Source organism: Cinclus cinclus, chromosome 28 (genome assembly GCF_963662255.1).
Source record: "Cinclus cinclus chromosome 28, bCinCin1.1, whole genome shotgun sequence".
Lineage (NCBI taxonomy): Eukaryota > Metazoa > Chordata > Aves > Passeriformes > Cinclidae > Cinclus > Cinclus cinclus.
This window is the reverse complement of record NC_085073.1, coordinates 3865959-3879980: the sequence shown is the minus strand read 5'-3', so window position 1 is coordinate 3879980 and position 14022 is coordinate 3865959. Positions and strand designations below refer to the sequence as shown.

At 58.1% G+C, this 14022-nt stretch overlaps 2 protein-coding genes across 3 annotated transcripts; one reads left to right on the top strand and one right to left on the bottom strand.

Moving 5' to 3' along the window:
- The first annotated feature begins 206 nt into the window (after window positions 1-206).
- RNF126 (ring finger protein 126) lies at window positions 207-7981 on the top strand. 2 transcript variants are annotated; one of them, XM_062509911.1, is made up of 9 exons: window positions 207-281; window positions 3005-3063; window positions 4206-4269; window positions 4743-4915; window positions 5533-5601; window positions 5684-5753; window positions 5970-6063; window positions 6505-6620; window positions 6846-7981. In XM_062509911.1, the coding sequence occupies exons 1-9, from the start codon at window positions 207-209 to the stop codon at window positions 6996-6998; spliced, it is 873 nt and encodes a 290-aa protein (XP_062365895.1). In that variant the 3' UTR covers window positions 6999-7981. The 2 variants fall into 2 exon arrangements, with proteins under 2 accessions (XP_062365895.1, XP_062365894.1); XM_062509910.1 differs by having other exon boundaries at window positions 4743-4984.
- Window positions 7982-9979: 1998 nt separating this feature from the next.
- On the bottom strand, window positions 9980-13526 carry FGF22 (fibroblast growth factor 22). The gene is made up of 3 exons (XM_062509858.1): window positions 13295-13526; window positions 10415-10518; window positions 9980-10174 (listed from the first exon to the last, which is right to left on the bottom strand). Exons 1-3 carry the CDS (start codon window positions 13524-13526, stop codon window positions 9980-9982), a joined length of 531 nt encoding a protein of 176 aa, XP_062365842.1.
- Between the last annotated feature and the right edge of the window lie 496 nt (window positions 13527-14022).

The window sequence follows — 14022 nt, the reverse complement described above, 5'->3', positions numbered from 1 at the left end:
CAATAAGAGATAGAGTCCCGCCGCGTCTCTGGCCACGTCCCATCGCCTTATGTGGTCAAATCACCGCCCACTCCCCTGATATGACACCCCCCGCCCCCTCAGCTCTTGTCCCTCTCCGCGTTTGTACCGCGCGCTGTCCCCTGTCCCCCCTCGGCCGCCGTCGGCGCCGCGGCGCGCGCGGGGGGCGGGGCCGGCGGGTAGGGAAGATGGCGGAGGCGTCGCCGCAGCCGGGCCGGTTCTTCTGTCACTGCTGCTCGGCCGAGATCGCCCCGCGCCTGCCCGTGAGCGGGGGATCAGGGAGGGTCGCCGGGGAGGGTCGGGAGCGCGGGCAGGGCCGGGCGGAGGCCCCGAGGGGGCGGGCACGTGGGGGCGAGGCCTGAGGGGCCCAGGGGGCCCGAGCGGCGGAGAGGCGGGGGGGGATGCCCTGTGGGGCTCCGCCCGTGGCATCGGGGCTCGGGGGCGTTGAGAGGGGCTGGGGATGGTGTCCATACCGAGGGAACGGGGCTGCGGCAATGAGGGGACAGGGTGTGCGGAGGGAACGGGCTGGCCTGACCGAGGGGCAGCAGCTGGGCGAGCCGCGGCGGGGGCGGCGTGGCGGGAGGGGCCCTCGGCCCTGTTCGGCCGGGACGGGGTCGCCCGCGGCGGTTCGAGCTCTCCAGCAGCCCCGCGGGGAACGACTGGGGCCGGTCTGCGGCGTGAGTCCGTCCGGCAGCAGCCCCAGGGTCCACCTATGACACCCCCAGCCCGAGCAGCCTGACCCTATCCGGTGCCAGGTGAAGCGCCTCGGGGTGGTGGGAGATTTCTCGGTCGTCATTCAGAAAGGTTTAATGAACATGACAAAAGCCCCGCGGTGGTGACTGCTGGGGTGCAGGGAGGTGCACAGTAACACGTAGGTAGAAGTGCTGTGTAGGCACCTGGGCAGGTGCTTTAGTCACACACCAAAATCCGGCGTGTGTGGAGCTTGTCCTTGGTGTGGGTGGAAAAGCAGTGTGAGCTGTTGGGGAGGATCTGGTGGATCGCTTGCTCCCCTGCTTGTCTTCCTGAGATGTTAAATGTGATTTGGAGAGTCCTGCTGGTCTCTTTATCCTGGCACTTTCCACAGCACCTTATCCCAAAAGTCACTGCTGGTTGCTGGCACTCAACTTGAAAAGCCTCTGAGGACAAGCAGAGCTGTCCCTGCCAGAGATGATTGGTTTGTGATGTGTGATTTGTCCTTTTGCCCTCTCGTTTGGGCCAGGGTGGGCCATGCCGGGGCTCTCAGCTCATGTGTAAGAGTGAGGACAAACTCCTGACCGTGCTCCTGCTGAGCACACATAGGCTGTGGGCAGGAGCGAGGAGATAACCCAGAAAATCTGTTCTTTATTTCTGTTCAAACACTCCATGCTGGGCCGTGCTCACATCTGGTTGTGTGCACTTGGCTGGGCACACCTGGCTGTGCCAGCTGGGCACTCTGGGCCAGACAGGGAGCGGGTCCTGTGTTTGGGGGCTCAGGTCTGTGAGTTCATGAACTTGTTTTGGGGATCCAGGTTCACTCAGGTTTCGCTCACCGTCTGCAGGCGCAGTAACCAGAGCTCCCAAAGGAGGGACTCAAACAGCCCGAGAAACAACAAACTTTGACATTTGTGCTGTTCCAGCTGCAGAGGAATGTGCTGATCCCTGTGCTGGGAGCTGGCTGTGAGCACATGGACACACGCACACACACACAATACACAGCAGCTCCCTGAAGCAGTGTGCTCAGGCCACAGTCATTCACCCTATGCCACGTGTGGCCCCACCAGTTGATGCTGGTGGGAAACAACACAAAGGGGGTTTCACAGGTGGGGGTTTCATGGGCTGTGGTTCCCTGTGCTCACACAGGAGTCTCTGAGCTCAGACTTGGTGTCAGTGGTGCAGAGACTATTGTTCCACAGTGGCAGACAGGGAATCCCACGTGGGAGAGAAAGCAGCCCCCTTCTCCCAGTCTGTTCCTGAGCCTCAGAGCTCCTGTATCTCTGTGGGCAGACAGGGCACATGCAGTGGCTCCAAGCTGTGCTCATTCCCTGGGGCCTTATCAGGATCGGCTGCAGGGGCCAGAGGAACGACCCCAAGGGCCCTATCAACAGTCTCAACTCCTTGGGGGAGTCCCTCAGTCTGGCTAAGGGCTGTGCCAATTCCAAAGTAGCAGCAAAAGGAAGTGGCATTATTTTTAGAAGCTCTTAAATGCCTTCTGTGCTGAGCCTGGCTCTGCCAGCACAGGGATTTGGGGTGGTGTGTGCCTGCTGTGGGGCAGGGGATGGGGTTGTCTCAGTGCTGCTTCTCAAGCACTGGAAAGTGAAACAGCTCCCTTTCAGGGTCTCCAGCATTCTGGGCTGCTCTGCCCAGGACAGGGTGGTTGTAGAGGATGAATTTGTCACTAACCCCAGGAATCATGAGGAAGTGGCTGTCACAGGCACTGCACACTCAGCCTTCTGTCCTAGCATGCTCCGTGCCCAGGGGACTGGGGTGGTGACAGGTCACACCTGTAGTGAGCTCTGGGTGTGGGAGTATGAAGTCCTGGCTGCAGAATGACCCGGAGTGTCCCTGTGTGCTGTGAACCCCAGGCTGTGTTAGTGACAGGGACCATTCAGCCTCCCTGAGCACCACAACCTTGCCAAGTCCCTGCTGCAATTCCTGCATTGTTTTCTGCTCCCCAAAACATGCAGCTGGGCCAAAGTTTGAGAGCTGCTGTGCAGAGAGCATTGGGGGTTTCACTTTCACTTCACTGAAACTGCATCAGCTGGTAGCTAATGTTGTGCCTGTACTGGGGATTAATCAGCATCACCCTCCTCATTCTTAAGTTGAGCTCCCACAGGCTCAGGCCAAGCTCTGGCCTCACTGGCTCAGGAAGGCAAATGTTGGGGTTTGGGGTCTCTGTGGCTTGTGGCATATGCTGGGGATGGCAGACTGCAGGACCCTCCCACCCTGTCACATCCTGCAGCTCTGAGGTACCACTTCCTTCTCTCACCTGGTGTGTCTTATCCTGCAGGACTACATCTGCCCACGGTGTGAGTCTGGTTTTATTGAAGAGCTTCCTGAGGAGCCAAGGTAATGTGCTGCCCCAGGGGCTGGTGCTCCAGTGAGCCCAGGTTGCTTTGCTGTCTTCCTAGTTCAAATGTAATGTTTGATATAAAATGCACCATTTCTATTGCTTCTGCCCCAGCTGTGGCTCATCTTTCCTCACTTTTGGAATACAGTGCTTTGTTGGCAAAGTTAGCATCCACAGGCAAATCTGCCATGACAATGCTGGGTGTCTGACGTCTCTGCTGAGGGGTGGGGCAGGAATGGTTTGATTTCAAACAAACATAAAGAAGTGGCAGGGAGACTTTCCCTGTGCTGTGTGGTAGCTCTGACCTGATCTGAGTCATCAGAGCAGAGATAACCCCAGAGAGAGGGCTCTGGGAATGGTGAGTGCAGGGACACCTCTGTGTAAGTAGTGACTGTGTTGGAAATGAGCAGCACAGTGTTGTGGCTGAGACTTTGGACTCTGCCCTGGAGCAGTGAGGTCTGCATTTCTGTGCTGCTCTGCTGCCGCTGGTGACAGAAGCAGCAGGAATGTCTTAAAATGTTTCAGTGGTGTTTGTGGGGCCCCAGCTGTGTCCAGCTTCAGGACAGGCCGTGGGCAGTGCAGGGGCCAGGGGCAATGCTGATTGTGGTGGTCTGTATGGCCTGAGGCTTCTGGTTTCGGTACTGTGAATACAAAGCTTGGTTCTGAGCAGGAAATGTTCCTGCAACTCTGAAAGCAGGAGTCTGACAACATTTAGAGTTTTCCCAATATCCTGAGCCATTGGGTTATGTGCCTCTGCAGTAAAGAAATTTCTTTGATTCAAGATTAGACTTATGTGTCTTGAGGTCAGAGCGATCAGCGTTTGTGCCTTAAGTCTTCCTGGTGCTCTGGAGGATTAGCTGGTGTGTTTGATATAGACTGTGGGGAAATCCTCACTTGACATCTGGTTCAGGCACTTTCCTGCAGCCTCATGAGATCTGATAGAGTAGGAAGAAATGGGTGAGAATGTGAGAAGATGTAAGGTTCGGGGAGGGAAAATTGATACGGGCAATCAGAAAATCAGCAGCTGAGGGAGGACCAGGTTATGTTGAGCTGTCTCTGCCCTGGGATGGGAGGGGGGCAGAAAAGCCTTGGAAGTGGAAGCTGTTATGAGAAGATTACCCCTGCTCTTCATTCCCCATAGGAATGCTGACAACGAGACCAGCTCCTCTACGTCAGCCACTGATCAGAACAGGCATCCTTTTGAGGTGAGCAAGTCCTTTCTCTCTTCTGACACCTGCTTTGCTGGTGGATTGAGGATTTTTCCAATAGTGCGTTGTTTAAACATTCCCCAGATCATGACAGAATTTGGAAAGGAGGAATTAATATTCTCCATGCTGCTCCTGAAATCTCCACATACCATATTTTTACTGCATGTGTTATGGAGGACCATCACTCGTAGCCAATTCCTGTCGTGAGGGGGCTCAGCAGGATTTGGAGAGCAGGATTTGGGTGTGTTGCTATGCAGTAGCCTCAGCTCGGAAGCAGCAGTGACACACTGAAGAGAAACCAGGGAATTGTGATTATTTGTGCCTTCGTGTGCAGTTCCAGTGTCTGTTCCTCACTGAGCTGCTGCTGAGAGTGCTGGTCCTGGGATTCACTGTGGGCAACTGCTGGGACAGCATGCGAGCTGAGAGCTGTTCCTTCTCACAGTCTGTTCTCTGCATTCCTTCCCTCCCAGAACGTAGATCAGCACTTGTTCACCTTGCCCCAGGGTTATGGCCAGTTTGCTTTCGGGTTCTTTGACGACAGCTTTGAGTTTCCCTTCGGGTCCAACGTGCAGCAGGAAGACAACCGGGACTCGGAGAACCGGCGGGAGCGTGAGCACCAGTCCCGGCACCGCTACGGTGCCAGGCAGCCCCGCGCCCGCCTGGCCACGCGCCGAGCCTCGGGCAGGCACGAGGGTGTCCCCACGCTGGAAGGGTGAGAATCACTCTGGGACCTGGGGAGGAAACCCCGTTGTTCCTTTCCTTTTCTCCTGGCTTATGGGAGCAGCATCCCAAAGCTCTCCAGCACTGCCCTGGGCGCCATCTGTGTCCCACCTGAGCCCTGTTGACAGCTCCTGCTTGGGGTTTGTTTGGGCTGTTTGAGCTGAGCAGTGATGTGGACTGTGGATGGGAATTTGTCCTGTAGTGGGGAAAATATTCCCTGGTTATTTCCAGGTGTTGCAAAAATGTTGTACTTGCTGTGAGGGGAAACAGAAGAGAACACCAGATGGTGTTTGTGTAAGTCCATACTGGGAGCCACTCCCCATCATGTCAGGAATTGTCCCCTTATGAATCAAATACTGAATCTTTATCAGTGTCTGATCACTCCATAAGCTGCCATTGCAATTGCTGTAGGGTATTTTTAATTGCTCCAAACAATGTGACAGTATTCAGCTTATTCAGCCTCTCCCTCCACACTGGTGTGCTGGGCTGGGAGCCAGCAAACTTTAATTCTTACACAATCCTGGTTTTCTTGTCTTTTAGAATTATCCAGCAGCTGGTGAATGGAATTATTGCACCAACCACAATTCCAAACCTAGGCCTGGGCCCTTGGTGAGTTGGAGGTTGTGCTGCTCTCTCTGACAGTGTCTCATTGGTGCTCCAGGATGAACTTACTTGCTGTCTTGCTCTTCAGGGGAGTCCTGCACTCAAATCCGATGGACTACGCCTGGGGTGCCAATGGCCTGGATGCGATTATTACACAGGTAAAACTGGGATTCATCACAGTGTCCATCCTCCTGTATGGTGCTGCAGGAGGGGGCAGCACCTGTGGTGGTTCAGGGACTGAGGGGCTGCAGGGACTGGAATGGGAAAGGGTCCACAGTGCAGGGTCCGAGTGCCCTGGTTCAGGAAACTAGTGGATTCTGTGTGCTGCTGAGCTCACCTCTCTCTTCTGCCTGCCTGGCCGGTTGTTTTTCCAGTTACTGAATCAGTTTGAAAACACTGGACCGCCGCCAGCGGACAAAGAGAAGATCCAGGCCCTCCCCACCATACAAATCACGCAGGAGCACGTAGGTACGTGTCTGCTCCATGGAATTGTGCACATAGTGCTCCCTGGAAGCTCTGTGTAATGTTTTCTTGGGACTTTAATTATGTCTGCTTGTACCTTTGAGGCATAAAACATTTCAAAGTGGGCAGAGAGCTGAAGGGGTTCTGTTGCACTCACACAAAAAAAGAGCAGTGTAGGGTGGATGGATTTGCCTTGGAGAGGTTGTGAGAAGTTTGGTGTGGATAGAGATGGAAAAGCAGAAGGGAAGGGAAGGATGAAGCATACCCAGGACAGGGAGAGGTGGGGTGATGGTGTGAGGGACTGCAGCGCACCAAGCTTTCCTCCTGACAGGCATGGAGCAGTGGTGGGAAAGGGGAGAGAGTGATGATGAGTCCCGTGTCAGAGGCTTTGCCCATCATTCTCTCCTCCTTTGCTCAGCTGGGCTTGGCTTTCCCTGTGTGATGCAGATTCCGGGTTGGAGTGCCCTGTGTGTAAGGAAGATTACACAGTCGGGGAGAGTGTGCGGCAGTTACCGTGCAATCACCTGTTCCATGACGGCTGCATCGTCCCGTGGCTGGAGCAGGTGAGTGCAGGGCAGTGCCTGGGGTGTGCAGCACTGGGGGCTTTGTCTGGTCCCGCTCCCCTCTGCAAATATTTTCCTACCTCCATAATGAGGGCCTGAGCATGAGCAGCCTGTGGTCAGAGGATGGAGTGTCATCCCAGCCCATTCCTCCAGTGCTGCTCCCCTATTGTGTTTCTAATCCCGTTTCCCATATTTCTTGTTTTGTTTTTTGTCTGCTCCCCAAAGCATGACACGTGTCCCGTCTGCCGGAAAAGTTTAAGTGGACAAAACACTGCCACAAACCCCCCAGGACTCACAGGGATGAACTTCTCGTCATCCTCCTCCTCCTCCTCTTCCTCCAGCTCACCAAGTAATGAAAACTCATCGAACAACTCATGAATCTTAATGCACCCTCTGTCCCCGGGGCCCTTCCACTGTTCCCCCTCCCTCCCTGGCCACCGCAAGCAGCCAAAGGGGCTTCCAGAGCAGAGCGAGGGGAGGGGACAAGACAGGAGCAATGCCCCCAGAATTTCCTTTTGATTTCTGAAGACACGGAGACTCTGGGTCCTTCAGAGATGAGAAGCCTCAAGTTCTGTGATGAAAAAGGGGGGAAAAGAGCTCTGTCTGTCAATAAAAACATCCTCTTTGCGTGGACTTTACCCATTGCAGTGCGAGGCTGCTGCGCTCCCCGGCTGGGAACCCCGAGGTGCTGAGCGAGTGGTTGAATCCCGAATGGAAAGGTTGTTTGTATGGGTTTGAATTTGAGATCCCTTTCTTTTATTTCTTTTGCTCCTCCTCCCCTTGGATACTATCTTTTCTGCTTTGGAGATTGAAGGCTAAAATGGAAGCATAAGGATGCTGCCTCCCCCCAGGATGGCCATCTGGGGAGGATCAATAGTTGTCACTGAAACAGGAACTTTCAAGTAGACCCCGGGATCCTTCCCTGTCCCATCTCAAGTCCCTTTTATTTCTCTTTATAACCTCGCCCGCTGATACTCAACACTGAAAGGGGTTTTTATAATCTTAAATTATTACTGTTGTCAATAAATGGACATTTCAGCTCTGCGAGCCGTTATGCATGATTTGAGGAAAGCTACAGGGTAAGCTCTGAGGCCACCAAACTGTCCTGCCTTCCCTGGGCAGGCTGGGCCTCTCTGAGCCCTCCTGCGTGCTGGGAGTTCCGGTGGGAGCCACTGCCAGCCTGTGGATCACTGCACAGGTAGCCAAGGATCGCAACTAGAAGCATTCTTGCCTGGTGTTTTCTATTTTTTACACCTTCTTCCCCTCACAGTCCTGCCCCCCTCTCAGCTGGGGCAGACTGTTCTGCTGGGCCGACACAGGACTGGGTGTGCAGCAGAACGAGGACCAGAAATCTCATTGTGACCGAGTAATTAACAAGAAAACAACATTTTGGAGAAAAAAAATGTATTGCAAAGCTACTTAAAATAGAGCTGATTAAAACAAGGAGAGAGAGACAAATATCCAGGTATGTTTGTGACTCAGTTTCTGTGACAGTTGGAGCTCGGAGAATGACAAGAATGTCACCTGATCAAGCCCTGTCCCTGCTTCCTGGGCCCTGAGGCATGAGAGGAGGAGCTGTCACCATCCAGTCACAGGGAGCCCCTGCCCCTTCCCTTCACAGGGACTTGGGGAGGTCAGGAGGTCTCCTAAAGTCACCCACCCCCTCCCCACAAGGGGGTCCATGATGGTGCTACATGTTGAGAGTGCTCTGTGGCAGAGGCCAGAGCAGATAAGGAAGAACCTACCAGGGAAGTGGGTGTGGGGGTTGGCAGTTCTGGGGCTTCCCTGCTTCTCCCTCGGCTTTTTGGGGCCCTGGGAGTGGACTGGGGCTGCTGGGGAAACTGCTGGCTTCAGCAAAGCTTGGGTGTCTCTTCTAAAGCAGCATCAGCCCAGGACTTTGGCCCTTCCACAAGCTTCCTGAGAAGAGGTGTGAACCTCTATAGGAGGGGGAAGGATGGTTTGGCTTTTCTTGAGCCATTTCAGAATGCAAGATGCTGGTTTGCTGGAGAAAGTGTCACCAGCTGTGCCAGGACCAGGGGCTGGCAGGGAGGGACTTGCCTGGACTGTTTTTCTTCCTTGGCTTGGCTGGGCAGCGAGGCGGCGCCTTTCATCTCACAGGAGGGTTTATCTCGGGACTGGTGTGTCAGGGTTAATGGCTCATCCTCTGCCAGGGGTTGAACCAGAAGCCTGGGCTGGTGAGGTGGGTGGCAGCAAGAAGGTCCCAGCTGAACCCGCACGTGTCGATTGGCTGACCCGACACCAAGGGAAGGCTTTGCTGTTTAGTCACCAAAGCAAGAGACCTGGAAAAACCTTCCCTCTCCCACTATTTCAGCCGTGATGGGGGGGTTTCTGGCTCCTCCAGGCTCTTGGGGATGATTTCTCATTTGTGAGCAGTGTTCAGATGGGTTTCAAGTGGGCTGAGCAAAGTCCTGGGTGGGTGCATGGCAGCTGCTGCCCATCTGGCAGGGGCTCACCACAGTCACCACATGGTTAATACAGCAGCTGTTCCCTCTCAGACTTGTTTGGAGCTGGTTGGGTCAGAAATGAAACGAGTTTGGTGGTTTTTGCTGGGGCCATTGCTCTGTCTGACGTGACAATGACCGGGATGCTGGGCCTGGCCACAGCAGGCATGAGGTGGCACAGGGATGTACCCTGGCCAGGAGGCTGAGGTGCAGGTGCTATTCCTGGCCATGCTGCCCTCCAGGTGAGGGGCTGGTCCTCACCACTGTCCACTGTCCCAGCCCTGTTTTTGTTGAGGATGAGGGAGCGGAGCTGGGCTGCAGAACTCACTGGCACTGGCTGTGGCCAGGGGCAGCCCCAGAGCTGTGTCTGCCTGAGGATCTGCTCCCTTTTCTGTGTTACTGAACCACCATTGCTGTTTTCCTGCAGGGTGGGTGGGGGTCGATGAAAAGCTGGATGTGGAAAAGGACCAGCTGGGTTTCCTGCCAGTGGCAGCAGGGATGACACTGGTGGTTGCAGCCACAACCACACAGGAGCTAATCCCTCCCATCCCAAGCCAAGTTCACCATCAAAGCTCCAAGACCTGCTCCTGTTCCATACCATGAACACAGCTTTAATTGCCACGGGTGCTCAGACACAGACAACCTGCTGGTACATCCCATTAACAGATCCTGGCCCCTATTTCAGTCGTGCTCCCTGGCTGCACCACACCAACTCTGCACCAGGGGAAAAGTAAGAGAGCCACAGCCTCCGAGTCTGGAGCATTTGCCTTCCACATGCATCCTCTACCATGCATTAAAAATACAGAAATAAATAGCAAAAAATAGATATGTACATAAATAAAACAATGTTTGTTTGTTTGTTTTTCCTACAGGACCGTCCGGAGCTGCCCACGGTGTTCAGCTGACGAGCATGGGGAGGAAGTGAGTGGAGAGGTGCTGCCGGCGTGTCTTGCCCCCTCGCTGTGGCCTGCCCTTGCTATTGAGCGAGAGGAACATGGGGCGGCCGCGGTGCCGCCAGTGCAGCGACGCGTAGGTGTTGTAGCCGTTCTCTTCGATGCGCTCCGTGAACTTGCAGTTGGGGCTGAACTCCTTCTGGCAGGAAAGGGAAGGGGGTGAGGGGTGGCTATGTTCAGCTGGGGTCCCTCGGACCCCAAGAGTGGGGCAGGGCAGTATCCTGGCTCTTCCCTGGTCCCCGGGGGACAGAGGGGCTTGATGGGTGCAGTCCCCTGCTGGGGAGCAGGTCAGGGCATAGGAAACCAGGACCCTGTTCCAACTCTGCCCTGAGCCTCTGACTCTGGTGCAGTCCCTCCCAGGAGGCAGCGTCCGACCTACCGACCCGTAGAGCCTCCCCCGCTTGTTCATGGCCAGGTAGAAGCCGGTGTGCACTGCCCGGATGGCAACGACGCCGACACGCACCGACCGGATCTCGACAATGCCTGCAGGACAGGGAAGCATGGCATGAGCCAGGGAGGGACAGGCAATCCCCCCGAGGGGCCCTGCCCCAATACTGGGTCTGTGGCCACAGTGTCCCTCCAGAGGGAGGGAGTTGCTGATCCTCACCCAGAGCTAGAGCAGCCAGAAGAGCAAGGGCTGCTGCCCAAGCTGGGAAGTGGGAGGGGGAACCTCTGATCCAAGGAAGGTTTGATCTTTACTCCTCTCCTCCCCAGGGTCCAGCCACTTCCCCAGAGCCAGGCTGCGTGGGAGCGATGCCAAGCACAACCTCATGTGTGTCCTCCCTCCACTGGCAGCTTTGCCCGTGCATCCATCCCCAGCGTGCCCGCAGTGCCCCGGGGAGCTGACCCGCCTCCTGCAGCGCCTGGCCCTGGCACATTCAGGGCACTGAGGCTGGCATGGCTCTTGGAGGGGCAAAGTGTACGCGGGGGTGGCAGTGACAGCACACATCATGTTATGGTGGACGAAGGCATGTGGGCAGAGGTCTGCAGGAGCTGGAATGGTCCAGGACGGTGCCGTCCGTGGATGCCTGATTGCCTGATGGCACAAGCGAGGACAAGCGGCCCCGTGCCCAGCACTGCGGGCTGGCGAGTGGAGGAGCACTGCAGGACGTGAGGATGAGCCCGGGGGCGGCTGCAGCCGGGCTGTGAAGCCACAGCTGGGCTGGCGTGTGTGTGCCCCGACCGCCGAACTCTGGCTCGGCCGCTAATGGGAAAGGCATGTGGTCAGACCAGCGGCTCTGGCACGGGAAACACCCAGAGCATCATCAGAGCCTCTGGATTCCTGCACTGCCTCACGCCGGCCAGCCCGGAGTGCCGCTGCCCGCCCTGCCGCCCGCAAGGCACACGGCGCAGTGGGAAGGGGAGGAGGAATGTCCAGTGAGAGCAATGTAGGAAGGGCAGCAGGGAAGGCTGGAGCCACGGCACGATCTGCCTATGGGCACCACTGCAGGGGCTGCCCCGGCTGGACAGGGTGGAGAACACGCAGAGGCTCTGCCTGGTGGTGGCACACACAGCGTGGGGGCTGCAGCCCATGGGCAATTTCATCAATCTCCTGGCGTTGCTGGCATTCCCCGGGCATCACCTGCCTGCAGGAAGCTGGGAGTGGATAGGGTGGATACAGCACTGGGGCATCGTGACGGCTCCCGAGCGTTCGGCTCCTCGGGGATTTTCAGCCCAGTTGCACCAGGACCCGCAGGGCCCGGCCCAGGGAAGCCGCTGCCCTGTGGAGGGGAAGGGCTGAGCAAATGCCTGTGAATCCATCCCACTTGATCACTGTCTGAAGCTGCTGCTATTTATAAGGACTTGTGCTTTTCTAAAAATAACCCCCTTCTGTTCCCAGTGCTCTGGCCGGCTCTGCCGCCCTTTGTTTGCAGGTGCCTGACCAGTACCTGGTCAGAGCCAACTCCCAGTGCTCCCAGTCTCACACTCAGCCTCAGAGGGGTCTCGAGGAGGCTGGGGTAGATGCAGGGCTTGAGATGGAGGAGTCCCTGGAAGAGCCCCTGCCACCCTAGAGCTGCCAGCAGGGCTGGTCCAGCAGCTTCTGCGAGAGCTGTGGAGCAGAGCCTGCGCCCAGCCCAGGCGCACACAGATAAGCAGAGTGAGCCTCATGTACAGCCCGGAGCTGCTCTGCCTGCCCCGTCCTATGGCCACCCCATCGAGGGAACGTGTTGGGGTGCTTTGTGCTGGCAATGTGCCTGGTTAGGACTCCCAACAGCCTCCGACACCACAGGAGGGTTCCCTGGGCTGGGCTTGGCTCCTGTGTCCTGTGGCTGTTGGGAAATTTCCTGTGCTGGCCAGAAGATAGGGCAGCCCCTGCTGGACCAGGCCATGGGCTGGGGGTGCTGCAGCCCTCCTGCCCCAAACCCCAACACCCTGTCAAGGCACCTGGGGGATGCTCAGGTATCTCCCTTTCCCAAGGCCCCCAGTATCCCCCTCCTTGTCCAGCTGCTGTCCTGCCAGCCTGGTGCCCCCATTCCTGTCTCACGGTCTGGGACCCTGCACCCCGATGGGCAGCAGATACCCAGGCACTCTTGCTGAAGTCATGCAGTGACTACCACGTCCTTGGGGACTCTGTCCCTCTGCCCACCTAGCTGTCTCTGTGTTGAGTCCCAACCTGCTCTGCAGGCAGTGGCTGCTCCATGGTTCTCTCGGACGGGAATGTTCTGCCATCCCACATCTGACAGATGACCCATCCTGGCACCAGCATCACGGCAAAACTTCCTACATCCCCCCTCTTCCTCAGCCTTTTTCCCCCCTCAGTGTGTTAGTGGGAGATGATGAGATCCTCTCAGTCCATGGGGAAGGCAGGGCAGGGGGGCACCGTGAACTGGCAGGACGAGATGGGACAAAGGACGCCCGAGAGACCCCCTAGGATACCCCAGCCTCTGGGAAAGCAACGCCGGGTCCCCGGGCAGTGCCCGCCGATGTCCGCGCCTCGCTCATGGCTCCCACAGTGCAGTGACAGTGCCGAGGGCAGCCGGCGCTGGTTGTGCTCCGGGAGCGGCGTGCCCCGGCCAGCGGGGACCCGCCGCTCTCGTGACCCCGGAGGTCCGGGCACTTTGGCTGAGATTTCCCCAGAGGGAAGAACTGCGGGTTCTCCCCGGGCCGCGCATGGAGGGGGTCCCGTCGCCGACCCGAGGCGCCTCCGTCCAGCCTCCGCCCCGGTTCAGCCCCGGCAGCCGGCGGGATCGGGCTCTCTCCCGCCGTGGGCGGCCCCAAATCCCGGCTCTCCCCTGTCCCCGGTCCGGTCCCCACTCACTGCCCGGCCGCTCCCTCCAGCGCGTCCCCTCCACGCCGCCGCCGCCGTCGATGCGCAGGAAGAAGCGGGTGGCGGAGAAGAGCCGCCTCCAGCGCACGTCGCCCTCCAGATGCCCGTAGCTGCGGGAGGGCCGCCGGCCGGTCCCGGTGGCACTGCCCGGCCCCGGCCCCGCCAGCACGGCGAGTGCCCCGGCGAGGCAGGCGGCGATGGCGGCGGGGCCCCCGCGCCTCATGGCGGCGGGCGGCGGACGGGTGGCGGGCGACGGGCGATGGGCCATGACCACCGCGGCAACCGGCGACCGGCCCCGACGGCGCGAGCGGCCAGGGGTGGGCGGCCCGGGGCGGGGCAGTGGAGGCGAATGGGCGGGGTGGGGGCTGGGGCGGTGCCTCCCATTCATAAATCGGCGCCCCGACGGCTGTCCCGGGTCACGGGCCGCTGTCACTCACCTAAGCCCGCGGGGCGTCCGGCTGGGGAGCGCACACTCCGGTATCTACCGTCAGACGCGACGGGCGGGCAAGGGACGAGCGCCGCGGGCACAGAGTGTGGGGAAAAGTGGAGGGTGCGGGGCTGCTGTGGCCCGGGACCTGAGGACGGTGGTGTCCGTCTGATGCCTGAGCCGAGACGCGCCGAGCTCGGGCCGGAAAGGCGGGGGTCAACCAGGTTCCATCGTGTTCCCCGGGCTCCGCCACCTACCGGACCCTCCGCCGTGTCCCGGGAGCCGCGCTCGT